At 40.4% G+C, this 27,248-nt stretch overlaps 1 protein-coding gene across 9 annotated transcripts in view; it reads left to right on the top strand.

Annotated features, from left to right (window-relative positions):
• The window catches only part of HECW2 (HECT, C2 and WW domain containing E3 ubiquitin protein ligase 2), a 415,178-nt gene that overhangs the window by 227,964 nt on the left and 159,966 nt on the right, over positions 1-27,248 (top strand). For 8 of the 9 annotated variants that reach the window (XM_082629938.1, XM_082629942.1, XM_082629944.1 and 5 more), the window contains one exon: positions 15,505-15,612. In XM_082629938.1, coding sequence (XP_082486064.1) covers positions 15,505-15,612 — 108 coding nt within the window. Of the gene's footprint in view, positions 1-110; positions 410-15,504; positions 15,613-27,248 lie in introns of those variants that run through there. The other variant, XM_082629943.1, reaches the window with a different exon arrangement.

A 27,248-nucleotide genomic window follows, 5' to 3' on the forward strand; every position in this document is an offset into this window, starting at 1 on the left:
CTGCGGGGACACTGATACATGATTTTTTTTCACTTCGGATGCCTGAACAGTGATAAGTCTTGATGAAAGGCAGGGGTGACTCTCAGTGTTGTTTATAGCTGGACAGGAGTCTCCTGGTAGCAGCCTGCTCGAGTCCCACTCAGTATTTCACTGCTAGAACTTTGGGGAAGAGGAAGAACAGCAGGAACATCGAAGTGGACCCGCAGAGCTCTCCCTGCCGCATTAGGATTTCAGACCCTCTTTGACTTCAGTTCGGGCCACGCTTATGAATGACATTGCCAAGTGGGTAGGCCAGGTACATGGTTTTAAGGAGAATGAAATGTCTCTTCATGCCGCTTCCTAAATCTGATTTGAAATGATGGATTCTGCCCTGGCAAAGGCAGAGAGGAACTCTTTGGGATTTTATGAGGTAAGGTATTAGAAAGTTCTGTGAAATGAATTCCACTTTCATCTGATTTCCGTGTCCAACTGTTTGGGATTCACAGTTGTCTCTGCCTTTCTTTTTGAAAAATTCTTAATGCTGTTCCCTCCCAGCTTGGTTAGGGACAATTATTAACAAAGTCTGTAGTGCATTAATCACATTTAGTCATTTGACATCTCAACATAGGAGATCAGTGCTGGGATTAAAGCTTTTGTAAAACTTTTACAAATAAATATGCAGTCCCCTCACTGAATTTCTAGAGTCCCACTGGTTTTAGATGAATTATTTTACTGTGAAGTTAAGTACAGATTCTACCTACAAGAATGCTTTTGAAAATGGCATTAGACTGAGTCCAAAGAGATTTCATGACAGGTCATCTGCCTTTGAAATAGTAATGTTTTTGATGGATTTAAAAACTCTTCTCTCAGGGAATGAGATGTTAAAACAGATTTATTTATAATGTAACATTTTTTGTAGACAAGTATTCATTCATAGGGATTCACATTCTAGAGACTAATGATTTAACAACAATCTTACAACAAAACTTTAACTCAAGATTAAAACCATGTTTTTAAAAAATAGTTTCTTGCGGAAACTGTGGCAAACTGGCCCAGTCTTCTATAGACCTTATAAATCTGCTTCAATTAATTGTTTAAAAACTGGGATGAATGCAGGGCAAAATTTCAGTTCTATTTTAATGTTTTCAAATTAGTGTTTTTGAATGAAAAAAAATTTTGGGGGCGGGCTATATGCCAAAAATGGTTCTCAAGGCGGGTGGGGATGTTATTTTTTATTGTCATAAAGCATATAATTGGCACTTAGTGCCTGGGAGCTGGGGATGCTTAACCATTCCTATAATGTACTGGACAGACTCTTACAAAGAATTATCCGCTAGAATGCCAGGAGCATCCTTATTGAGAAACATTGATACATGCTCAGTTTAATGAAAAGGAAGTTGATGACTTAGTAGAGATTCAGGTGAGCAGTCTAATCTCTGGGAAGGTTATCCATCTTCTGATCAAGACATTTTGGGGAAGGACCCAAGGGAGTAGCCACTCGGCAAAATTATTCTTTAGAATCAGTAGCAATAACTGTTCCAGAAAGATTGCTCCCACATATTTCTTATTAATATTTTCATAACTAGTTTGGATTAGCTCCAACAAGTATCTGGTTCATTTCAATAGGGAAACCTCCTTCTTTAAATAAAGTTATCTATTACAGTTTCCAGTCCTTATTATATTAGCTCATTAAGATCAAAGGAGTAATTTACCCTGAACCAAAGGATGATTTGTTACTAAACATTATATTTTATAATGGTACATTTCTCAGAATCTTCAGTTATCATGTGCAATGTAAAAGTAACATCCTGGAAGATCTAGAGGTTGCTTTTAAACTTCACTTAGTATTAGAAGGAATTACCTATGAATGAGAGCTTAGTGTATGCATGGTATTTAAAAAAATAGAGGAAAGAAAGGAGGATATATAGTCAAAACGTTATAATTCCTGATGACTTTTTATACAAAGTGCTGTGACAGAGATTCCCAAGTTGAAACTGTATTCAAAGTCTTGGATTTATTGTGTAGGGAGATGAGAGCATCTCTGCCTGACTCTTTATTAAGCCAGGCTTAAAGCTCATTGACAGAACTTTCAGCTTTGAGTGACCCTCCATCCAAGAACTGGGCAGTATTCAGATATTCTGTGTGGGAGACTGTGCTACACGGCATAGTACATGGCATAATGTGCAATTTCTGTACATATGGCCTGCACTTTTGCTGCCTGGTCATTTGGCATCCATTGCTTAAGAAAGCAGAGTCTCCAAAAACATAAAAATAACTATGCTTTTGTTTTAATTTATTTATGAAAAATCAGAATAAGACAATGTTTAAAGGAAATAAATTTAAAAAGTTAAAAGGAAAGAAGTTGAGGAATTGTGCTTTTGAGTATTAAAAACATAGCACTCTTTAAAAAGGATGAAATAAACACCTACACATGTATAATAGCTCCTAATATGAACCAGGTTCACATCCTGTACACATGTCCTCCTCACAGCTTTCTGAGCTAGGAGTGCCATTAGCATTTTATAGAATAGAGAAATGGAGTCTTTGCAGTTTTAAGACTTGCCCAAGGGCTTCCCTGGTGGCACAGTGGTTAAGAGTCCGCCTGCCGATGCAGGGGACACGGGTTCGTGCCCCGGTCTGGGAAGATCCCACAAGCCGCGGAGCGGCTGGGCCCGTGAGCCGTGGCCGCTGGGCCTGCGCGTCCGGAGCCTGTGCTCCGCAACGGGAGAGGCCACAACAGCTAGAGGCCCGCGTACTGCAAAAACAACAACAACAACAACAAAAAGACTTGCCCAAGGTCATAAGTTCTGTAAATGGGAAAAATGGAATTTAAACTCAGGCCTGCTGTTCCTTGAAGTTCTGGGATCTTAGCATCACACAGCCTGCTAACAGCCTGGTAATAAATGATGTGTACCTAAAAACAAAAGCCATACTACACCATCTACAAGCTGGCCCTGCCTATCTCTCTGATCTCATCTTCTCCCACTCTTGGCCTCATCCTTCACTCCGCATCACTTTGTTGTTCCTAGGAACACAGTGGGCTTGTCCTGTTTCAGGGTCCTTGCATTTTCGTTTGTTGCCTTTTCCCAAATCTCCCAGTGGAAAGCAGTCTCACTTCATTCAAAGCCCTGTTCAAATGTTTCCCTCATCAACCTACATAAAATAGTCCTCTCCCACCACTCTGTCTCCCGCTCCCGTTCCCTGGCTGTCTTTCTTCAACCCATGTCACCACCACCTGACATTACGTTGTCTCTACTACACTACCTGACATATACATTATTTTGTGTCTGATTATTCATCGCTTTTCCCACTGGACCAAAATCTCCACAAGGAGAGGGACTTTCACTGGCAGAGAGGGCATGCTCAGTAAATATTTGTTGAATTAATTTTCAATGATTTTCATTTCCATCATTACTTCTGTAATTGTTTTCTTTCTGTTTTTAGTCCTTAAAGTCTTCCTTCTAACTCTTGTTAGACTGTCCTCACCTTGCCCCACATGATGGACCTTTAGAAAAAGATCATTTACCTACTCTTTTTCATGAAATTTCTTTAGCAATATGAAGTCTTGTTCTAATCTGTCAGCTTTGGTACCAGGAAGGGGATTGAAGCATTTTAGTGTCATTGTTATAGAATATTCATATAGGGCCTAATAGAGAATCATGTGCCCAGGTGTTTACCAAGCTACCATGTGCTGACCATGCTTGACCCTTTGAAAGAGCTGAGACTTACATTCTCATTGTTAAAGTGTAATTGCTGGAGGAAATATAGCCATGCAAACTGTGATGGGGAAAATTATGTTCTGACAGCAATGTGTTTTTCATGAAGACATTGGAATTTTTTTTCTTTTTTTTTTGCGGTACGCGGGCCTCTCACTGTTGTGGCCTCTCTCGTTGCAGAGCACAGGCTCTGGACGTGCAGGCTCAGTGGCCATGGCTCACGGGCCCAGCTGCTCCGCGGCATGTGGGATCTTCCTGGACCGGGGCACGAACCCGTGTCCCCTGCATCAGCAGGCGGACTCTCAACCACTGCACCACCAGGGAAGCCCGACATTGGAAATTTTTAAGCCTCAAATTTTATAAAGATCACCGAATTCCTGCTGATATTTCTAACATGAAATTGGCTAAAACTATTACCAGTTGCATATTCTGTTTTCACAATGATATTTATTATAAATTTTTAGAGTAGCCAAATTAAATAGATTGTTTGACATAAGTAAACTTTTAATAATTTTTTCATTTGAGGTATTATCAAAGAATTTGAGTTTCCTATGTTCTATATAGGACAGTATTCAGTTGGAGGAAAAGTAAATGATAATTTAGAAATGCTCTGAAAGTCTTCATCAGGAAAAAACTTGTTTAAGATGTTTCAAAGGCCTTTACCAGAAACTGGTTATGCGATCTTAAGTAAGCTAGTTCATCTTATTGTGCATTGGTGTGATGGACTATAAGCTATAAACAAAGTTGAATGTCAACTCAGCATAGCAATGTGATTGAATTAATTAGAAATTCTTGTTATAAAGATTGAGAGTTTAAATAAATTGATCTTGTTAAGTTAGTCAGTAAAGCTTTGTGTGGAATTTGCAATATTGTCCTTGTTTTTCTCTATTTTGAACAGGACAGAGATCTCTTTAAAAAGGCTTTATGCATTTCTTGGTGAGAATTTTATTTTCCTCCTTTGTATATTTTAACAATATAATACAGGTATTCAGTTAATGCCATATCATCATAATTAAAAGAAGATATGACAACATCTTTTGTTCAACCAAATATGAGCACCTACTATGTGCCAGGTATTGTTCTAGTTACTTGAGATACATCAGTGAACAGAATAGACAAAAGTCCTTGACCTCTTGGAGTTTACATTCTAGAGAGAAAGACAATTTACAAGAAGTATAAGTAGATTATATAGTATGTTACATGGTGTTAGGGTTATAGAAAAGAAATTGAGTGGAGTAAGATAGTCCAGGAATGCTGGAGACAGGGTAGTTTTAAACTGGGCAGTCAGGGTAGATTTCATTGAGACAGTGATATGCAAGCAAAAAAGAAAAATAATTTAAGGAGAGGATTGATGCATAAGGATATATTGGGGGAAGATTCAGACAGATGGACCCTGAGGCAGAATCCTGACCAGAACTTTGAGGATATTGTAAAGGAGGAAAAAAACTTTATTCAGTTAGGTTTGGCTACTGGCCCTGCAAATCAGACTGACAAAAGACAGATTAACAGGAAAAAGGGGATACAAATTTTAATAGGTGTTAAAAATTTTATTTCTACTTGCATGAAGCCTTCTTGTATATAAAATGAAGACCCAAAGAAGTGGTTAAACTCAGGGGCTTATATGCTACTTTACCAAAGGACAATAAATTGTGGAGAAGTAACTAGACAAAGGAAGGGGGGGTTGGCTTCTGTGGGTGGTAAATTGTGGGAAGGTAAATGTATGGGGAAAACTAATGGAAGATAAGGGTTATTTAGGAAGGTTTGTTACGCAGAGTGAAGTTGGTTCCTTCTCCATTGATGAGTAGTGATTAAGAGTCATCTTACTCTTCCTGGTATGGGAGAGGGAGACACCTTTACAGGTGGAAATTTATGTCTTGCTTTTAGACATAAAGGGGGGGAGAGCAGAGGGCTGATTGCTTTCAGCTCAAAGTGGCATATTTTGGCCTGGCATACTCTTAACTCCCGTCATTATCGAGGAGTCCAGTGCAGCTGGAATGGAGCAAGCGGGGAGGGGGAGAGGGCAGGGAAAGATGAGGTCAGAGCTCTAATTTTTTGGGGGGTGGGGAAGGGGGCTGCCAGATCCTGTAGGGCACTATTAACCTCCAAAAAGACTTTGAATTTTACTCTGAAAGAAACAGGGATCCAGTGAACAAGAGGTAAGACATTTTCAACATGTAAACATTACCTATGTTTAAAGTGAATTCTTCTGTAAACCCTCTCTGACTGAAACTCTTGAGAGGTATTTGCTAAAATGAAGCCAAGTGTTTCTTCTCACTGGTCTGTTGGTGGTTCCCCCCTTGTCAACTAAGTGTTTAATTGACTAGTTTGGGATCAGGTATTTTATACAGGAAGTTGCTTAGCAGGGCCTCCTGCCTCTGCCTAGCATGTCTGGAGGTCTGAATGTTGAGGAGACCCCTCAGGGGTGTGGTTAGGACTTGGCTCTAAGTTATGTCACCCAGCCTGGATCTACTGAAACATATACCATTCTTCAGATTGGGCTGCACCACCCCTGGTGAGGCCTCCTGTAGAGGAGACAACGGTAGCACACCTCGCTCATACAGCGGTGTGAGTGACACTGAATCAGTGTATGAGCCTCACTCCCCCACCCCCCGCCAGTGCTCCCTTCTTAGCGGGGCACATGCCCTTCAGTGCAAACATCCCCAAGGCCAGAGCTTACCGCCTTGCCAGAGGGTCTTCTCAGCCTCTGTTGCTTTTTCTGTCCTGTAATGTGCCAGTGTCTTTTTCTCTCATCTCTGGCACATTATAATCAGCAAAACTTTCTGGTATCTATCAATATAAGAAAATATTCAAGTGGCAGTGGGTGCATTCTCATTTGATAGCATGGTGTCATCATTGCAATCCCTAAATATATCCGATACTCACACTCTGTTTTTTTTCATCCAGGGAGGGTGTCAGTGTACAGAATTGGGCATCTAGGGACATTGGGTTAAAAACAAATGCCGAGTGTGCCAATTCGTGAAGTTTGTGAGTGAATTCTCATAGCACTTAATAAGATTGGTGCTCTATTTGGTACTATCAGTGGTAAGGGGTCACCCCCTCACCCGCCTGCAATGTAGTTCAGATCTCAGCCATTGTCAGAGTCTTGGTCTCGCATAACTTGCCTAGTGGGATTCCGTAACTTGCCTAGTACATGCAGGTAAATTTGCAAAGTTTTAACAGTCAGGCAGCCCCTGTGAAGATGGTGTTTTTGCCCAGGTCTAGAATGATCATTTTGATTCAAATTGTAACTTAGGATTGCTCTAAATCTCAAATCCTAGACAAGGCATCTAATTTCTGAGTGTAGCTGGAAGAAAGCCAGGCCTCTTTATGATCCAATCTCAGGACATAGGTATATTCAATTTTTATCCAAAAAGTAATTTAAAATCAAGTTAGATGTTTATGCCATTTTTCAAGAAAATGTAGGGAGGAATTACTTTAAAGCAAAAGAGCATTTGTAAACATCATTTTTCATCTGTCACAGTCTGTCACATGGCATCTTTCTTACAAAATTTCTTATCTTTTTTCAACTCCCCTAGGTTGACTGATAGAATAGTGAGGACTTTGAATACTTTTTTTGTTTCTGTTTTATCTTCAGTACTGTATGGAGGTTTTGGAAATATTAATATAGACATAGAAACATTTCCAAATCCCAATTATTTTGGATATGTTTAATATGTCTGGCCATGTCTCCTGTATATGCCTATTCACAGGACATTTCTGCAATCCAAAAGTCATGTACAGAAAAAAAATTAATCTTTAAAAGATTATTTTCACACTGATCTCTGTGTGTGAAATATTACGAGGAAGGAAGAGTTTGAAGCATAAAAGACTTTATGCTTCCGTTATTTTAGGTTTTTGTGGCATTTTAAAAAGAATTTATTTATTTATTTATTTATTCTTATTTATTTATTTATTTATTTATTTATTTTGCAGTACGCGGGCCTCTCACCGTTGTGGCCTCTCCCGTTGCGGAGCATAGGCCCCGGACACGCAGGCTCAGCGGCCATGGCTCACAGGCCTAGCCGCTCCGTGGCATGTGGTATCTTCCCGGACCGGGGCATGAACCCATGTCCCCTGCATTGGCAGGCGGACTCTCAACCACCGCGCCACCAGGGAAGCCCCATTTATTTTTTAAAATTACTCTTTACAATCATATTTTAAGTTAATATAATTAATCCTACTTTTCCAAGTAAGAAAATGATAATGTCATGGGACCTAGGGAACAACAGTAACTTTTACCACTGAATTCAGCTCTAAATATGCCACTTGTTTGTTGCTTCTGATGACCATTTATGGAACCAAAAAATGAACCTTGGGAGACAAAACAATGTGTCTAGAGAATAGCGAAGCAAAGGAATGGATGGGATACCTTAATGACTGGCTTAAATGTGTAGACCTCTGAAAGGATATCTCCATATGCATCTCCCAAAGACACTTCAAACTTGATAGATCCAGAGACATAGTCATTATACACAGTCACAGGGAATGCTAATCATTCCCCCTCGGTTCTCCTTTAGCACTTCATAAAGTATGCACACCTCTATCGTAGCACTTTTAACATTGCATTGTACCTTATATGCCAGTCTTCTCCTACTGTACTGCCAACTCCTTATGGCAGGAAATGGATGTTCCTGACCTTCATAAGACAGTGAATAAATGCCATTCACATGAAAGAAGGAAGGGAGGGAAGGAGGGAGGAAGGGAGGGAAGGAGGGAGGAAGGAAGGAAAGGAACAAGCTAGCAAATGAGAGGGACAGTGGTCAATAAGATGTGCATGGTCCACAGCATTGCTATGATTGCTCAGTTTCCCTGGAAATTACCATGGAACAGATTTTTTCCATGTGAGGTGTTTGTAGTACCTGTAGCAGAATCACCTGGTTGGGGTGCTTCCTAAAATTTAAATTCCTGCATCCTGACTCAGACCTACTGAATCAAAATCAGCATTTTTGAAGGAGCCCCCAGGATATTCATTGTGAGCAATGGAGTTGGGCAATCATTGCCCCAGAGGATCAGTTAGCTAAAGGGGAAGTTAGCCAATAATGATTTGTGACCTACTGAATGTGCAGGAGATGTTGGTAAATCTGCTTATATAGAGGTTTTGTTTAAGACCCCAAGGTAAAATCATGTGGTTCTCATTAAGGGAAGGGGACTATTTCTCACCTAATTAACCAAATTTCTGAGAAAATTCTCTGAGCTACTATACTCTACAGTTAATAGAAGAGAGTTAGTTCTGTGTGGTGTAATCTTATATCCCTACTCCTTTACTTCTGGGTCCAAACACTTTGTTTCTCCCTTGGAGAAGCAGACTTAACAGAAGTAATTCCAGTATTAAAAAAAAATTAATTGGAATAGCCCTAGAAGAGTACAGTTGATGCTTGAAGAACATGGGTTTGAACTGCTCAGGTCCACTTATACACGGATTTTTTTCAATAGTAAATACTGCAGTGCTCTGTGGTCCACGGTTGGTTGAATCGCAGATATGAAAACTGCCTGCGGGTAAGGAGGAACCCCATCAGTATGCAGAGGGCCGACTGTAAGTTGTATGTCGATTTTTGACTTCAGAGAGGGGCGGTGTGCCTAACCGCTGCCTTTGTTCAGGGGTCAACTGTTATTTTAAAAAACACTAAATGAAATCATTTTCGGAAAGTATCATGGATTGCTAAAATAAGGCAAGAGTAAAGATTTTCAAAAGTTTTCTTGATCGTGTTCCCACAATATTCACAAACAGGAAAGAAAATTATATTAGAAGGATTTTAGGGCTTTTTGGGTGTGTGCTTTGCCTTTTTATTTACAGAACATGTACTGCCAACTAGATTTATAAGAGAACAAGGAATATGTAAGAGACACGAGTGGACAAGCTTCATATAAACCCTGCCAAACAAAATTAGATTTAGAAAAGCTATTTAGGTACATGAATTAAACATCTCCAATGTTTCTTTTTGTAATTATATTCCAGCTAGAAAGTTACCTAAGTATCTAGAACATACACTCCTAGAATACAGACTCCATTGTAACTATAACAGATATTTTAATGTTAGTAAGAAGGGAAATAAAAATGTGGATGGGAAAGGGGGCAAGGAAGGCAATGGTCAAAGAGCAAAAGCAGACAAATATGCCTCATGGAAGCTGATGTGTTTCTCGGTTGAGAGGAAGAAGCTAAAGGTCAAGGTGAGAGAAGGTGGCTGAGGGAAGGGTTTGAGTCAAGGGCACCACCATAATGGGGGGTAAAACCCTGGGCAAGAAAGCAAGAAATACATATGGGTTCAGAAAAGATGGCAGTAGGGAGAGGGAGAAACCAGGGAAATGGGGCTTGATATCCTCCATGTTCTAGATGCCATAGGGTGCATGTTACCCTGCTGTAAGTCAGAGGGTGGAAATTAGAGGATGTGAGGACAGTGAGACAGATTTGAATAGCTCTTAAGAGAAATGGGAAAGGGAAGTGGCCAAGTATAAATGGAAAAATTGATAATTGGCTTTAAAGACCAATGACATTTCTTTGATCTGTCAGACTCTTTATTCAATTAAAGGAAGAAATAGATGTATAATTATGTCTGTACGATACATGTAGGGAATTTAGAAGCCTTTCTTTGGTGTACTGTTTTTATACTCAGTTATTTTTCTTATTTGGAGTGAGGGCATTTTAAAAAGAGTGAGTCATCTAATACAGATGTTAAATAAGGGTGAAGAAAAACAACTTACACCATCTGGGAAAAACTATTCTGTCCTCAAATATCCATAAAAAATAGACCTGAGCCTAAAAATGCTGTCACTGAAAAGATGTTCTTGGGCTAGCCTAGAACGGACTGCAACCTAAATGAAGGTGTTAACCTACTTAAGGAAAAAAGGTTTAGTCTGAAGGACAAGTTAAAATTGGTCTTCTTGAAACAAAGACAAGGGATGAGTCATTCTAGGTATTCTTTAGAATGGTGCCACCAAGGCTGGTCAGAGCTCTGCTGGCCCGCGTCAGTAGGAGGTGGAGCTGTGGTGGAGACTGTGAGAGGCGTCACAAAATAATTTGAACTCTGTGCCACGACACAAAGATTTCCATCTAGAATAACCAGAATATTAATCAACTTGGGTAACTTCTAAATGGCAGACACTATGCTTGGTGGGGAATAAGACCTTCCCCATGAAGGTTTACAGATTTGTTTCTTGCTATGGCATTTGGGCTTAAAAATAAAAAAATCAGAACATCCCCATCAAGCTTCTGCTCTGGGCCTGTTCATCCTAATTCTGACCCATTTCTCAACATATATGGGACATTTGAGTTCCCTGTGGGCCTGAATACTCATGGTACATTTTTGACATTTTGCTTCAAGGGGCTAGCCTTTATTTCTTTAAATATCATATATTTAACCAAATGGAGTTGTCCACATAGCCTATGAACCAAAGATAGGAGTAAAAGTGAGTAAAAGTGAGAGATACATGTTTTATCCCAACCCACACAAGCTGGTGGGTGAACCGAACCCGTAACTCTAGGTCTCTTTCTTGGTGAGGTGTCTGGGGAGGAAGCATCCATAACTCACCCTCCCTTATTTCCAACTTCTGAGACCAAGGATGGATATTCGTGCAATGCAGTATTTCTACCTTGAAATGAATATAACTGGCAAAGAAAAAGTTATTAGTGGCCCTTCTTGGAACAGGAGATGCTGGCACTAGTTCTCTGTCAAAATTTTCCTCTAGGGAACATGTAAGGGGTTGTGTCAAGCCTCAGACATCACTTCTGTGTGGAGCTCAGTCCTCTCACGATATCTCCTCATCCCATTACCCCCACCCCCTCCTATTTCTGCTCCTTAGTGCCCCATCTTCCCAGGGTCATAATGTCAGAAGTGTGTACTTAGTTTGACTTAACTGATGACTTGGGGAGAAAAAGTTTAATAATAGCAGAAGTGCAAACCCTCTAACAGGTCACACTTTAACAAGTACAAATGTATTAATGTTGCTTTTTATCATTGTGATCCTAATGCATGCTCCTTACAATGAGATTTGATGTTGCCTCATCTTTCCTGAGGCCTCAAGAGGAAACTGACACAACAGTATTTTCAGGAAATTTCCCATGTGCATAGCCGTGTCTTTTAAAAAAAGCATTTTGAACAGCTGGACACCTTCTACTCCCTGCACCTGTGTTCTCTTCCCTTCGGGGTCCAGCGCCTTGCATGTGACCAACAGCTAATACAATACATTTGTTTGTGAAAACATGAGAGTCCCTGTCCCTATGCCAGCAGCTCTGCCCAGTATGTTTTAGAAAGGAAGAAACTACCTTCGTTGTCTAACCTGGAGAAGTGATGCAATCTCAGCAATTCTGGGTCAAGTCAGGCATGATGCCTCTAAGTCACTGAGTGATTTTTAGGATGGTAGTTGTGTCTATTAGGAATTGTGTTCAGCTGCAAGTAACAGAAACCCAACCACAGGAGCTTAAGTAAATAGGAATTTATTTTTGCCTCGGTAGCGAAAAGCCTGAAGGCCATTCAGGGCTCAAAGGATCATCATGGATGCTTCCAGCTTCTTTCTCTGCCATTCTTAGTATGTGGCTGTCATCGAAGGAGAGGGGAGTGGGGAGAACACAAAGATTATTGAGTCTGTCCTTTTATCAATCAGAAAAATAACAGCTTTCCCAGAAGTCCCACCCAGTAGAATTCTACCTACGTCTCACTGGCCACATGCCACGCTTAGCTGCAAGGGATTCTGGAGAGGCAACTATTTTTAACTGGGCACATTGTTACCTCAGTTGGAATTGGGGTTCAGTTGACAAGTAAGAGGCTCAAGGGATAGGCAGTGAGCAGGGTCTGCCCTGCAGAGCCACATGACATCTTTCAAATCCAGTTTTAGGTGATTGAGTGCCTTCTAAATATCAGTGTTGTGGTTCTATTTTTGTGATGGAATGGAGTGGATCGCCTTGCGTTGTTTATCTATGAGGGGAGGTGATGCCCTGAGTCAGTTATGCCTTTCCATTCTTACAAGAACAGTGGCTGCTTCTTGGCCTTTTCACGATAAAGAATCTTTGACTTATACTGTGCTGATTACAGATAGCAGGAAAGGACAATTCCTCCCAAACTTCTTTGACTTCTCAATGTGATGACACCGGTGGGCCCCAAGGACAACCACTGGATTGAAATCCAGTGGAGCTGGATACTCCAACCCCTCACCTGGCCCACTTTCTGTTCCTTTTTTGCTCATAAGAAGTGAGGTTTTTCTTCTCAGGACTATTTCCTTGGGCTTGGGACCTTTTCTCTCTCCTCTGTTATTTTAGTGGATCTCTTACTTCACCCTCTTGGCTTAATTCCAGTTCTCAGTTAAAGTGTATCCCTAATCTTCCCTCCTGGGGAAGGGATTTGGGGAAGCAAAGGAGGTACATCTGATTTTAAGAGCCAGTATCTCTGCACACATTTTTGTGTACCTATAGAACTCTGCATGGTCTCTTTTTCATGTTTTTAGTTTCATTTCCTATTCCAGGGCCCTAGGACAGAACTTCAAACTAGTGTGATGTGAGCAAGTTAAAGAATATGAATCCCTTGGGCTTCCCTGGTGGCACAGTGGTTGAGAGTCTGCCTGCCGATGCAAGGGACACGGGTTCGTGCCCCGGTCCGGGAAGATCCCACATGCCGCGGAGCGGCTGGGCCCGTGAGCCATGGCCACTGAGCCTGCGCATCCAGAGCCTGTGCTCCGCAACAGGAGAGGCCACAGCAGTGAGAGGCCCGTGTACCGCAAAAAAAAAAAAAAAAAAAAAAAGAATCCCTTCCACCTTCAGGGTGGGCAGAGCCTGGGGCAGCCAGAGCACCCCTACTATAATCTTAAGTTATAAGTGTCTCTTTCATGTATTCCAGTGTGTCCTACAAATATTACCATTTTCTTAGTGCCATGAGGTCAGAGAGCTTGGAGAATGCTACTTTCAGGCTGTTCTTTGGATCTGTTCTTTCTATCCTTCTTCCTCTTTCCTTTTCTTGTATTGACTCAAGGTCTATTGCTGCCGACCTTTTGTAAACGATTGTCCTAGCCAACCTGATAACTTAGTTGGTGTCTCCTGAGCACTGTCCATGGCCAGCCTGTGCTGTGTCTTGACTCAGTTTCATAGCTCAGTGGCCCTTTGTTTTATCCATCTTAATTCTGTTATATTCTACCAGCTTTGCTCTTCCTTTTCTTTTTTTTTTTTAATTTAACATCTTTATTGGAGTATAATTGTTCTACAATGGTGTGTTAGTTTCTGCTTTGTAACAAAGTGAATCAGCCATACATATACATATATCCCCATATCTCCTCCCTCTTGCGTCTCTCTCCCACCCTCCCTATCCAACCCTGCTAGGTGGTCGCAAAGCACCGAGCTGATCCCCCTGTGCTATGTGGCTGCTTCCCACTAGCTATCGATCTTACATGTGGTAGTGTATATATGTCCATACCACTCTCTCACTTTGTCCCAGCTTACCCTTCCCCCTCCCCATGTCCTCAAGTCCCTTCTCTACATCTGCATCTTTATTTCTTTCCTGCCCCTAGGTTCTTCAGAACCTTTTTTTTTTTTTAGATTCTATATGTGTTAGCATATGGTATTTGTTTTTCTCTTTCTGACTTACTTCACTCTGTATGACAGACTCTAGATCCATCTACCTCATTACAAATAACTCAGTTTTGTTTCTTTTTACGGCTGAGTAATATTCCATTGTATATATGTGCCACATCTTTTTATCCATTCATCTGTCGATGGACACTTAGGTTGCATCCATGTCCTGGCTATTGTAAATAGACCTGCAATGAACATTGTGGTACATGACTCTTTTTGAATTATGGTTTTCTTAGGGTATATGCCCAGTAGTGGGATTGCTGGGTCGTATGGTAATTCTATTTTTAGTTTTTTAAGGAACCTCCATACTGTTCTCCATAGTGGCTGTATCAATTTACATTCCACCAACAGCGCAAGAGGGTTTCCTTTTCTCCACACCCTCTCCAGGATTTATTGTTTCTAGATTTTTTGATGATGGTCATTCTGACCCATGTGAGGTGATACCTCATTGTAGTTTTGATTTGCATTTCTCTAATGATTAATGATGTTGAGCATTCTTTCATGTGTTTGTTGGCAATCTGTATGTCTTCTTTGGAGAAATGTCTATTTAGGTCTTCTGCCCATTTTTGGATTGGGTTGTTTGTTTTTTTGATATTGAGCCGCATGAGCTGCTTGTAAATTTTGGAGATTAATCCTTTGTCAGTTGCTTTGTTTGAAAATATTTTCTCCCGTTCTGAGGGTTGTCTTTTGGTCTTGTTTATGGTTTCCTTTGCTGTGCAAAAGCTTTGAAGTTTCATTAGGTCCCATTTGTTTATTTTTGTTTTTATTTGCATTTCTCTAGGAGGTGGGTCAAAAAGGATCTTGCTGTGATTTATGTCATAGAGTGTTCTGCCTATGTTTTCCTCTAAGAGTTTTATAGTGTCTGGCCTTATTCTTCCTTTTCTTTTGATAAAGGATTTTATAGATGGGAGCTCACCCAACCCTTTTCTTATATATCATCTCATTGCTGGTTGACGAGCAGTCGTACCCTTTGTTCTTTGCGGTTTTGTCTTTTGGCAACAGTGAACAACCTGGCCAAGCCTGGACATGCCATCTCCTTTCCACCTTCCCACCCTCCTCCCCAATTCTCCTGTATAAATGCAAGTGTAGAAATTCAGGGTAATCTGCTGGGAGGAAGTAAGTCATTAACAATAGTGTTCATTAATATTTCCCCTTTATTTTTTTTCCATTTATTTTAGAACTTGTATTAGTCTTTCAGCTAAGGAAAGACAAAGAGGTTATAATTAAGATTAAAAAGTGCTTCTTTGGTTTTTTCAGATGAGAATTCTCCAGCCAACTTCTGGGATTCTAAAAACAGGGGTGTAACCGGAACACAAAAAGGACAAATTGTATGGAGAATTGAGCCTGGGCCCTATTTCATGGAGCGTAAGTAATTAAGTGTGAAATATAAGTTTGTGATTGAACATTGCAGAAATATGCAGAAATCTATGGAGTCTTTCCTGAATTTTATTGTAAAAGTTTTGGGCTCTGGTTTATACATGTATGCCATGTTACCCCAAACTGGAAAATACATTGTTTTGGAAAATACTCATTAGAGAATGTTCATATAATTTGAAAAACTTGTGTGTGTAAAATGTACCTGATGAATGTATGGTATATAAATTATGTAGGGTTATTTTAATACTTTACACATTTTTATATACCCTTATATCTCATTTATAATTAATATTATATTAATTACAAGGAGCAGAAAGAATAATTCAAGATTTCAGTTAATCTAAGAATTTTATTTGCCTGTAGAATACTTCACTATTATTTTTCCCAGCGGCAGAATAAGTTTTGCATTTGGATCTTGGTCTTTCCAAGTGTAGATGAGATAGTGTGGGGCACACTGCCATAGAGGTCATTTACTAGGAATCAGAAATTGACTGCAGATAACCATTTCCCAGTTGATCTGATTTATATTGATACTTACTTATAAATACAAATGCTTATATATAGTACTTATATATAGTATTATATATATAAATGATTTACTAGTTGGTACAGGTTAACTTCTACATTTACAGAATTTATTTTTCTTTAATGTAGAAAAAAATGAGCTCTTTAAAATTTTTCTGAGCTGTTTAGCTTTGTGTAAGCATTTAATTTTCTATATGCAAGGGATTTAATATAAGAAAGAGAGAGTGTGGATACTGGTACTTAAGAATGGTAGTTATTAAACCGTGAACTATAAAGTAAGTTTGATTAAATGGAAATCTGATGTAAGCATGTCTTTCATGAAGCATGTAAAACTTCTGTAATATAAAAAGTCATTTTAAAAGATTAACATCTATTATTTTGAATTGCCATTAAAGACACCAGATAACTTCTTTGACCATCCTTACTGGTAGGTCAGCATTTCATAGTTTTCTCGAATCCCACTTCTGTCCTCTAAGGACTGTCTTTTTTTTCATAGTTCAATTTCTGGCTAGATTTTCTCCTTACATGGAATGTAGTTTTTAAGGGAAAATGCTCATGATATAACAATAAGCGGGAAGCAGATACATACAGCATAATCCCAGCTAATACAGCATGTAGGAAAAAGGTCTGGAAGGAGATTTGCCAAAATGTGAACAAGGGTTGTATCTGGGAGGTGAGATTATGGGTGATTTGTTTTTATTGGCTATTTCTACTTCTCTTTACTTTCCAACATTGGTCCAGCTACCATTACTAAGTAATGAGAAAAATAAGTGATAAAAGAATCTGGTGAAAATGGAATGGGAAGTAGCTGGGTTTACTTTCAGTGTAATTCCTCCTTTGAAAAGATCCCAGGGCTTAAGAGGATGGTCTAGCTGAGAAGTACTGCCAACTGAACTTCAGGGAAAAAGGCAAAACAACCTTCCTGTTTGCTTTAAAATGCTGAAGACAGCTAGGAATGGTTGCCTGTTGATAGAGTGCGCAGATTCACATTATGGGGCTCATGTGAACACCTGGGAAGAAGTCAGTACCACACACTGCTATAATTTGTAACATTATGTATAAAAAACCCATTTACAGAGTATCCCACTTGCCATGATTGATTTTCTTTCTCCATGAAGTATGAATTAGAGATTCATAATGTCCTGGCTGATTAGGGGATAGTAAACATCTCTGGCATGGCAAAATTTTTTCTTTACATCTCAGTCTTAGTGTTTAACAGAAATGGGCTTGATATTGAAGCTAGGAATGGGGAATGCTTTTGCTTTTCTCCTCTGATTTAGCATTTCCACCTTAATTCTTCACACACAAAATTGGGGGTATTGTGTAGTATGGTTGTCAAACTGGAAATATTTAGTAATGCATTTTTAAGGACTGAGAAAAGTTGTGTAAGTTAAAGTGCAAGACAGTGAATAGGAATTACAGACAGATTTGGCTTTAGAATAAGTTTATCTTCATTCATCAGAATGGGATCTCCCCCAACACACATCCCTATCCTTTCAAAATCCATTCAGTGTAAAAACCTCAGGCGGTGTTTATATCAGTGCTTAGAAGTGTAGTCTGTGTCTCTTAGATCTCATAGACATCCATTTTTTTACCCCATGTCTGGCTACAGCAGAACTAAGGGGACTTCCCAGCATAATGAAGTTTTGCTTGAATCTCTGGAGATGATGGTGTGAAACAAAAAAATCGGGATTGGGGGCATGGGTTAAAAACTTCTATGTTTTCAGCCTCTGATCTTGAAAACTTATGACATTAAAAAATTTTTGCTTTCATCTTCAGAGAGAAAATTTATCTTTAGCTAATCAGAAGTCCAAGCAAAGTAAATTCTCTGAAAATTGACCTGAGTTCATGGGCAAACCTGGATTTGAGCACTATTTAACCTGTTTCTGAAAGTAAAGATGGCTTTGGTTTATCTGAATAAACTCCAGAGGAGGCAGGAGGCCCACACTTATATTATTACGGGACCTACTGGAATGAATTTGAAGGACAAAGACAGGTTTATTTCTGAGTAAGTGACCTTCCTAGCCATTGGAGAGGAGGATCAGCTTCATCTGCACATACTTGTCATAGGACTGTCACAGTTCCTCAAATGAGCTTTTGCTTGCAGAAAATGAATGGGTCACCTGGGCAATATGTATTCTTGAGTTTTGAAATGTAAGAGGTTTCAGAAATTGTTTTGGCATGCTAGGATATCTATTTTATTCTACATAGTCTTTCATGGACTATGGTCATTCATTCATTCAGACCTGCTTTTTGTCCTTCCTTCATTTCTTCTACTCATCTGTCCATCTATGTCCCCAGCCATCGTGAAGTATTTAGTTAAGTATCAACTTTGTGCCAGGCACTATTCGAGAACTCACTGATTCCTGGATCAGTGAATAAGCTTAGAAACAGTCAGCTTCATTGCTGTTTACTGAACTGCTTTGTGATCATTAATGATAATAACAGGACATTGCCATTTGCATGAATTATGTAGTGCTTTCACATATCTTACCTGTCTCAGCCCTAAGAAGTGGACAGGATTAGGAAACTGCATAGCAGAGGTGCATGTGGCTTGTGTGAGTGAGAGCCTCATCTCTGATTGGCACTCAGGTTAGTGTGCTTTCTGAGATGTGGTGCCTTGCCCAAACAGAACCTTTGTGGGTGACTTTTTATTGGGTGGGGGGAAAGGGGTGGCCTCAGCCTCTTATTTGTACTGTCAGAGCCCCTGCTCTAACCTCCATTCATGAGCCCCTTCCCACCAACATCAGAAGGGCCTTTTTGCCCCTTAGATGGAGGTTTGGTGCTTTTCATTCTCTGCCAGCATACTTTACGTTTTATTGCCTATTTCTACTTCTCTTTACTTTCCAACATTGGTCCAGCTGCCATTACGAAGTAATAAGAAAAACAAGGTCCAGTAACTTCTCTAACCCTATTAGGTTCTTCCACATTATACTGATATTGTCTATCTTTGATTTTCAAGATTGTTTTTCTGAGCTTTAGCAGGGGAGGGCCTGGTACTTTCAGGTTGCATTGGCCCTTGTTAAAGAGAAGACAACCTGCGGTACTGTATAAACAGGTGAGCACGTCCCTGGAAATGTGGGTAAATTTCCTCAAAAGCATGAGAATTAGAATGTGTTTACTCTTTCCCGACTTGTGGCCTCTGAATAAAAGAGCTTATCAATAGGAATCATAATATTAAGATATAATAAAAGCACAAAGGCAGTGGTTAAAATCATGTTTTTGAATAAATTCCTGTTCGTTTGATTTTTTTTTATTCCATTGTATATATGTGCCACATCTTTTTTTTTGCAGCATTTTATTTTATTTTATTTTATTTATTTATATATATATATTTTTTATTAGTTTCTGCTTTATAACAAAGTGAATCAGTCATACATATACATCTCTTCCCACATCCCTTCCCTCATGCATCTCCCTCCCTCCCACCCTCCCCATCCCACCCCTCCAGGCGGTCACAAAGCACAGAGCTGATCTCCTTGTGCTCTGCGGCTGCTTCCCACTATCTATCTACCTTACGTTTGGTAGTGTATATATGTCCATGCCTCTCTTTCGCTTTGTCACAGCTTACCCTTCCCCCTCCCCATATCCTCAAGTCCATTCTCAAGTAGGTCTGTGTCTTTATTCCCGTTTTACCCCTAGGTTCTTCATGACATTTTTTTTTTAATTCCATATATATGTGTTAGCATACGGTATTTGTCTTTCTCTTTCTGACTTACTTCACTCTGTATGACAGACTCTAGGTCTATCCACCTCATTACAAATAGCTCAGTTTCGTTTCTTTTTATGGCTGAGTAATATTCCATTGTATATATGTGCCACATCTTCTTTATCCATTCATCCGATGATGGACACTTAGGTTGTTTCCAGCTCTGGGCTATTGTGAATAGAGCTGCAATGAACATTTTGGTACATGTCTCTTTTTGAATTATGGTTTTCTCAGGGTATATGCCTAGTAGTGGGATTGCTGGGTCATATGGTAGTTCTATTTGTAGTTTTTTAAGGAACCTCCATACTGTTCTCCATAGCGGCTGTACCAATTCACATTCCCACCAGCAGTGCAAGAGGGTTCCCTGTTTTCCACACCCTCTCCAGCATTTATTGTTTCTAGATTTCTTGATGATGGCCATTCTGACTGGTGTGAGATGATATCTCATTGTAGTTTTGATTTGCATTTCTCTAATGATTAATGATGTTGAGCATTCTTTCATGTGTTTGTTGGCAGTCTGTATATCTTCTTTGGAGAAATGCCTATTTAAGTCTTCTGCCCATTTTTGGATTGGGTTGTTTGTTTTTTTGCTATTGAGCTGCATGAGCTGTTTATAAATTTTGGAGATTAATCCTTTGTCTGTTGCTTCATTTGCAAATATTTTCTCCCATTCTGAGGGTTGTCTTTTGGTCTTGTTTATGGTTTCCTTTGCTGTGCAAAAGCTTTGAAGTTTCATTAGGTCCCATTTGTTTATCTTTGTTTTTATTTCCATTTCTCTAGGAGGTGGGTCCAAAAGGATCTTGCTGTGATTTATGTCATAGAGTGTTCTACCTATGTTTTCCTCTAAGAGTTTGATAGTTTCTGGCCTTACATTTAAGTCTTTAATCCATTTTGAGCTTATTTTTGTGTATGGTGTTAGGGAATGATCTAATCTCAAACTTTTACATGTCCCTGTCCAGTTTTCCCAGCACCACTTATTGAAGAGGCTGTCCTTTCTCCACTGTACATTCCTGCCTCCTTTATCAAAGATAAGTTGGCCATATGTGCGTGGGTTTATCTCTGGGCTTTCTATCCTGATCCACTGATCTATCTTTCTGTTTTTATGCCAGTACCACACTGTCTTAATTACTGTAGCTTTGTAGTATAGTCTGAAGTCAGGGAGCCTGATTCCTCCAGCTCCGTTTTTCGTTCTCAAGATTGCTTTGGCTATTCGGGGTCTTTTGTTTTTCCAAACAAATTTTGAAATTTTTTGTTCTAGTTCTGTGAAAAATGCCAGTGGTAGTTTGATAGGGATTGCATTGAATCTGTAGATTGCTTTGGGTAGTAGAGTCATTTTCACAATATTGATTCTTCCAATCCAGGAGCATGGTATATCTCTTCATCTATTTGTATCATCTTTAATTTCTTTCATCAGTGTCTTATAATTTTCTGCATACAGGTCTCTTGTCTCCTTAGGTAGGTTTATTCCTAGATATTTTATTCTTTTTGTTGCAATGGTAAATGGGAGTGTTTTCTTGATTTCATTTTCAGATTTTTCATTAGTGTACAGGAATGCAACAGATTTCTGTACATTAATTTTGTATCCTGCTACTTTACCAAATTCATTGATTAGCTCTAGTAGTTTTTCGGTAGCATCTTTAGGATTCTCTATGTATAGTATCATGTCATCTGCAAACAGTGACAGCTTTACTTCTTCTTTTCCAATTTGGATTCCTTTTATTTCCTTTTCTTCTCTGATTGCTGTGGCTAAAACTTTCAAAACTATGTTGAATAAGAGTGGTGATAGTGGGCAGCCTTGTCTTGTTCCTGATCTTAGTGGAAATGGTTTCAGTTTTTCACCATTGAGGACAATGTTGGCTGTGGGTTTGTCATATATGGCCTTTATTATGTTGAGGAAAGTTCCCTCTATGCCTACTTTCTGCAGGGTTTTTATCATAAATGGGTGTTGAATTTTGTCGAAAGCTTTCTCTGCATCTATTGAGATGATCATATAATTTTTCTCCTTCAATTTGTTAATATGGTGTATCACGTTGATTGATTTGCATATATTGAAGAATCCTTGCATTCCTGGAATAAACCCCACTTGATCATGGTGTATGATCCGTTTAATGTGCTGTTAGATCCTGTTTGCTAGTATTTTGTTGAGGATTTTTGCATCTATGTTCATCAGTGATATTGGCCTGTAGTTTTCTTTCTTTGTGACATCCTTGTCTGGTTTTGGTATCAAGGTGATGGTAGCCTCGTAGAATGAGTTTGGGAGTGTTCCTTCCTCTGATATTGTTTGGAAGAGTTTGAGAAGGATGGGTGTTAGCTCTTCTGTAATGTTTGATAGAATTCGCCTGTGAAGCCATCTGGTCCTGGGCTTTTGTTTGTTGGAAGATTTTTTTATCACAGTTTCAATTTCAGTGCTTGTGATTGGTCTATTCATATTTTCTATTTCTTCCTGAGTCAGTCTTGGCAGGTTGTGCATTTCTAAGAATTTGTCCATTTCTTCCAGGTTGTCCATTTTATTGGCATAGAGTTGCTTATAGTAATCTCTCATGATCTTTTGTATTTCTGCAGTGTCAGTTGTTACTTCTCCTTTTTCATTTCTAATTCTATTGATTTGAGTCTTTTCCCTTCTTTTCTTGATGAGTCTGGCTAATGGTTTGTCAATTTTGTTTATCTTCTCAAAGAACCAGCTTTTAGTTTGGTTGATCTTTGCTATCGTTTCCTTCATTTCTTTTTCATTTATTTCTGATCTGATCTTTATGATTTCTTTCCTTCTGCTAACTTTGGGGGTTTTTTGTTCTTCTTTCTCTAATTGCTTTAGGTGAAGGGTCAGGTTGTTTACTCGAAATGTTTCCTGTTTCTTAAGGTGGGATTGTATTGCTATAAACTTCCCCCTTAGAACTGCTTTTGCTGCGTCCCATAGGTTTTGGGTCGTCGTGTCTCCATTGTCATTTGTTTCTAGGTATATTTTAATTTCATGTTTGATTTCTTCAGTGATCACTTCGTTATTGAGTAGTGTATTGTTTAGCCTCCATGTGTTTGTATTTTTTACAGATCTTTTCCTGTAATTGATGTCTAGTCTCATAGCATTGTGGTCGGAAAAGATACTTGATACAATTTCAATTTTCTTAAATTTACCAAGGCTTGATTTGTCACCCAAGATATGATCTATCCTGGAGAATGTTCCATGAGCACTTGAGAAAAATGTGTATTCTGTTGTTTTTGGATGGAATGTCCTATAAATATCAATTAAGTCCATCTTGTTTAATGTATCATTTAAAGCTTGTGTTTCCTTATTTATTTTCATTTTGGATGATCTGTCCATTGGTGAAAGTGGGGTGTTAAAGTCCCCTACTATGATTGTGTTACTGTCGATTTCCCCTTTTATGGCTGTTAGTATTTGCCTTATGTATTGAGGTGCTCCTATGTTGGGTGCATAAATATTTACAATTGTTATATCTTCTTCTTGGATCGATCCCTTGATCATTATGTAGTGTCCTTCTTTGTCTCTTCTAATAGTCTTTATTTTAAAGTCCATTTTGTCTGATATAAGAATTGCTACTCCAGCTTTCTTTTGATTTCCATTTGCATGGAATATCTTTTTCCATCCCCTTACTTTCAATCTGTATGTGTCTCTAGGTCTGAAGTGGGTCTCTTGTAGACAGCATATATATGGGTCTTGTTTTTGTATCCATTCAGCCACTCTATGTCTTTTGGTGGGAGCATTTAGTCCATTTACATTTAAGGTAATTATTGATATGTATGTTCCTATTCCCATTTCCTTAATTGCTTTGGGTTCGTTATTGTAGGTATATTCCTTCTGTTGTGTTTCTTACCTAGAGAAGTTCCTTTAGCATTTGTTGTAAAGCTGGTTTGGTGGTGCTGAACTCTCTCAGCTTTTGCTTTAATTTTGTTTTAATTTCTCCATCAAATCTGAATGAGATCCTTGCTGGGTAGAGTAATCTTGGTTGCAGGTTTCTCTCCTTCATCACTTTAATTATGTCCTGCCACTCCCTTCTGGCTTGTAGAGTTTCTGCTGAGAGATCAGCTGTTAACCTGATGGGGATTCCCTTGTGTGTTATTTGTTGTTTTTCCCTTGCTGCTTTTAATATGATTTCTTTGTGTTTAACTTTTGACAGTTTGATTAATATGTGTCTTGGCGTATTTCTCCTTGGATTTATTCTGTATGGTACTCTCTGTGCCTCCTGGACTTGATTAACTATTTCCTTTCCCATATTAGGGAAGTTTTCAACTATAATCTCTTCAAATATTTTCTCAGTCCCTTTCTTTTTCTCTTCTTCTTCTGGAACCCCTATAATTCGAATGTTGGTGCATTTAATGTTGTCCCAGAGGTCTCTGAGACTGTCCTCTGTTCTTTTCATTCTTTTTTCTTTATTTTGCTCTGCAGCAGTTATTTCCACTATTTTATCTTCCACCTCACTTATCCGTTCTTCTGCCTCAGTTATTCTGCTATTGATCCCATCTAGAGTATTTTTCATTTCATTTATTGTGTTTTTAATCGATGCTTGATTCATCTTTAGTTCTTCTAGGTCCTTGTTAACTGTTTCTTGCATTTTGTCTATTCTATTTCCAAGATTATGGATCTTGGAAATAGAATCTTGCATCAGTTTTACTATCATTATTCTGAATTCTTTTTCAGGTAAACTGCCTATTACCTCTTCATTTGTTAGGTCTGGTAGGTTTTTATCTTGCTCCTTCACCTGCTGTGTGTTTTTCTGCCTTCTCATTTTGCTTATGTTACTGTGTTTGGGGTCTCCTTTTTGCAGGCTGCAGATTCGTAGTTCCTGTTGTTTTTGGTGTCTGTCCCCAGTGGCTAAGGTTGTTTCAGTAGGTTGTGTAGGCTTCCTGGTGGGGGGGACTAATGCCTGTGTTCTGGTGGTTGAGGCTCGATCTTGTCTTTCTGGTGGACAGGTCCACGTCTGGTGGTGTGTTTTGGGGTGCCTATGGCCTTATTATGTTTTTAGGTAGCCTCTCTGCTAATGGGTGGGGTTGTGTTCCTGCCTTGCTAGTTGCTTGGCATAGGGTGACCAGCACTGTAGCTTGCTGGTCGTTGAGTGAAGCTGGGTGCTGGTGTTGAGATGGAGATCTCTGGGAGATTTTCGCTGCTTGATATTATGTGGAGCTGGGAGGTCTCTTGTGGACCCGTGTCCTGAAGTTGGCTCTCCCACTTCAGAGGCACAGCACTGACTCCTGGCTGCAGCACCAAGAGCCTTTCATCCACCTGGCTCAGAATAACAGGGAGAAAAAGCAGAAAGAAAGAATTAGTAGAAAAAGAAAGAGAGAGGGAAAGAAAGGAAGAAGGGAAGAAAGGAAGGAAGAAAGAAAGAAAGGAGGGAGGAAGGATGGAAAGAGAGAAGGAAAGAAAGGAGGGAGGGAGGGAGGAATGAAAGCAAAAGGAAGAGTGAATGGAAGAAGGGAGGGAGGGAGGGAGGAAAGAAAGAAAGAAAGACAGGAGGGAGGGAGGGAGGGAGGAAAGAAAAAGAAAGAAGGAAAGGAGGAGCGGAGGGAGGGAGGGAGGAAGGGAAGGTAGGAAAAAAAGAAAGAGCAGGTAAAGTAAAATAGAATAAAGTATGAAATATAGTAGCGTTATTAAAATTAAAAAGTAATTATTGAAAAAAAAAATGGACCGCTAGAACCCTGGGACATATGGTGGAAGCAAAGCTATACAGAGAGAATCTTACACAGAAGATTACACATACACATTCACAAAAAGAGAGCAGGGGGAAAAATCAAAAATCTTGCTCTCCAAGTCCACCTCCTCAGTTTGGGATAATTCGTTGTAAAAAGAGGAAAAGGGCGAGAAGTCTGAAATCTTGCTCTCTAAGTCCACCTCCTTAATTTGGGATAATTCGTTGTAAAAAGAGGAAAAGGGGGGAAAGTCTTAAATCTTGTCCTCAAAGTCCACTTCCTGAATTTGGGATGATTCACTGTCCATTCATGCACTCCACAGACGCAGGGCACATCAAATGGACCGTGGAGCTTTAATCCGCTGCCTCCGATGCTGCACAGAGAGATTTCCCTGTCTCTTCTCTGCTCTCACAGCTCCCGGGTCTCAGCCTTGGACCTGGCCCCGCCTCTGCGCGTAGGTCGCCGGAGGGCGTCAGTTCTTCGCTCAGACAGGACGGGTTTAAGGGAGCCGCTGATTCGGGGGCTCTGGCTCACTCAGGCAGAGGGGAGGGAGGGGCGCGCAGTGTGGGGCGGGCCTGCGGCGGCAGAGGCCGGCGTGACGTTGCAGCAGCCCGTGGCGCTCCGTGCGCTTTCCCGGGAAAGCCGTCCCCGGGTCCCGGGACACCGGCAGTGGCGGGGTGCACAGGCCCCCCGGAAGGCGGGGTGGACAAGTGACCCGCGCTCGCACACAGGCCCGGCGGCGGCGGCGGCGGCGGCGGCGGCCCCATCGTCCCACGCCCGTCTCCGAGGTCCGCGCCTTACCCGTGGCTCGCGCCTGTCTCCGGCGCTTCCCCGAGCAGCCCTCTTAATGCCCTCTCCTCGCGCACCAGGAAACAAAAGGGAAAAAAGTCTCTTGCCTCTTCGGCAGCTCCAGACCCTTTCCCCGGACTCCCTCCGGGCTAGCCGTGGTGCACTAACTCCTTCAGGCTCTCTTCCTGCCGCCAGCCCCAGTCCTCTCCCTGCGCTCCGACTGAAAGCCGATACCCGAGCCTCAGTTCCCAGCCCCGCCCGCCCCGGCGGCCGAGCAGACAAGCCTCTCGGGCTGGTGTGTGCCTGAGGGCACCGATCCTCTGTGCCAGAATCTCTCCGCTTTGCCCTCCGCACCCCTGTTGCTGTGCTCTCCTCCGCTACTCCGAAGCTTCCCCCTCCGCCACCTGCAGTCTCCGCCCGCGAAGGGGCTTGTAGTGTGTAGAAACCTTCCCTCCTTCACGGCTCCCTCCCACTGGTGCAGGTCCCGTCCCTATCCTATTGTCTCTGTTTATTCTTTTTTTCTTTTGCCCTACCCAGGTATGTGGGGAGTTTCTTGCCTTTTGGGGGGTCTGAGGTCTTCTGTCAGCGTTCAGTAGGTGTTCTGTAGGAGTTGTTCCACGTGTAGATGAATTTCTGATGTATGTGTGGGGAGGAAGGTGATCTCTGCGTGTTACTCTTCCGCCATCTTCCTCCGGGGTCCTGATTTTTTTTTAGATTATTCTATTTTAATGAAACAGAAATGATTAAAGGAAGAAGGACATTTCCATTCCATCCATCTTTATGGTTCAAAATAGTCAACTTCTAAAACTTGAGGAAAATCCAGATTTTCTAAATAGGAGCAAGCTGTTAACTACTACCTAAGTGAATCTTGTAGCTATTTAAGGTGATGGATGGTGTGATCCCAGTCTTTGAAACAAAACCATTTCTTGCAGGCAGTGGCCTGTAGAACCTTTTTCCGAGA

This window comes from Mesoplodon mirus, assembly GCF_964341445.2.
Source record: "Mesoplodon mirus genome assembly, chromosome: 8".
Lineage (NCBI taxonomy): Eukaryota > Metazoa > Chordata > Mammalia > Artiodactyla > Ziphiidae > Mesoplodon > Mesoplodon mirus.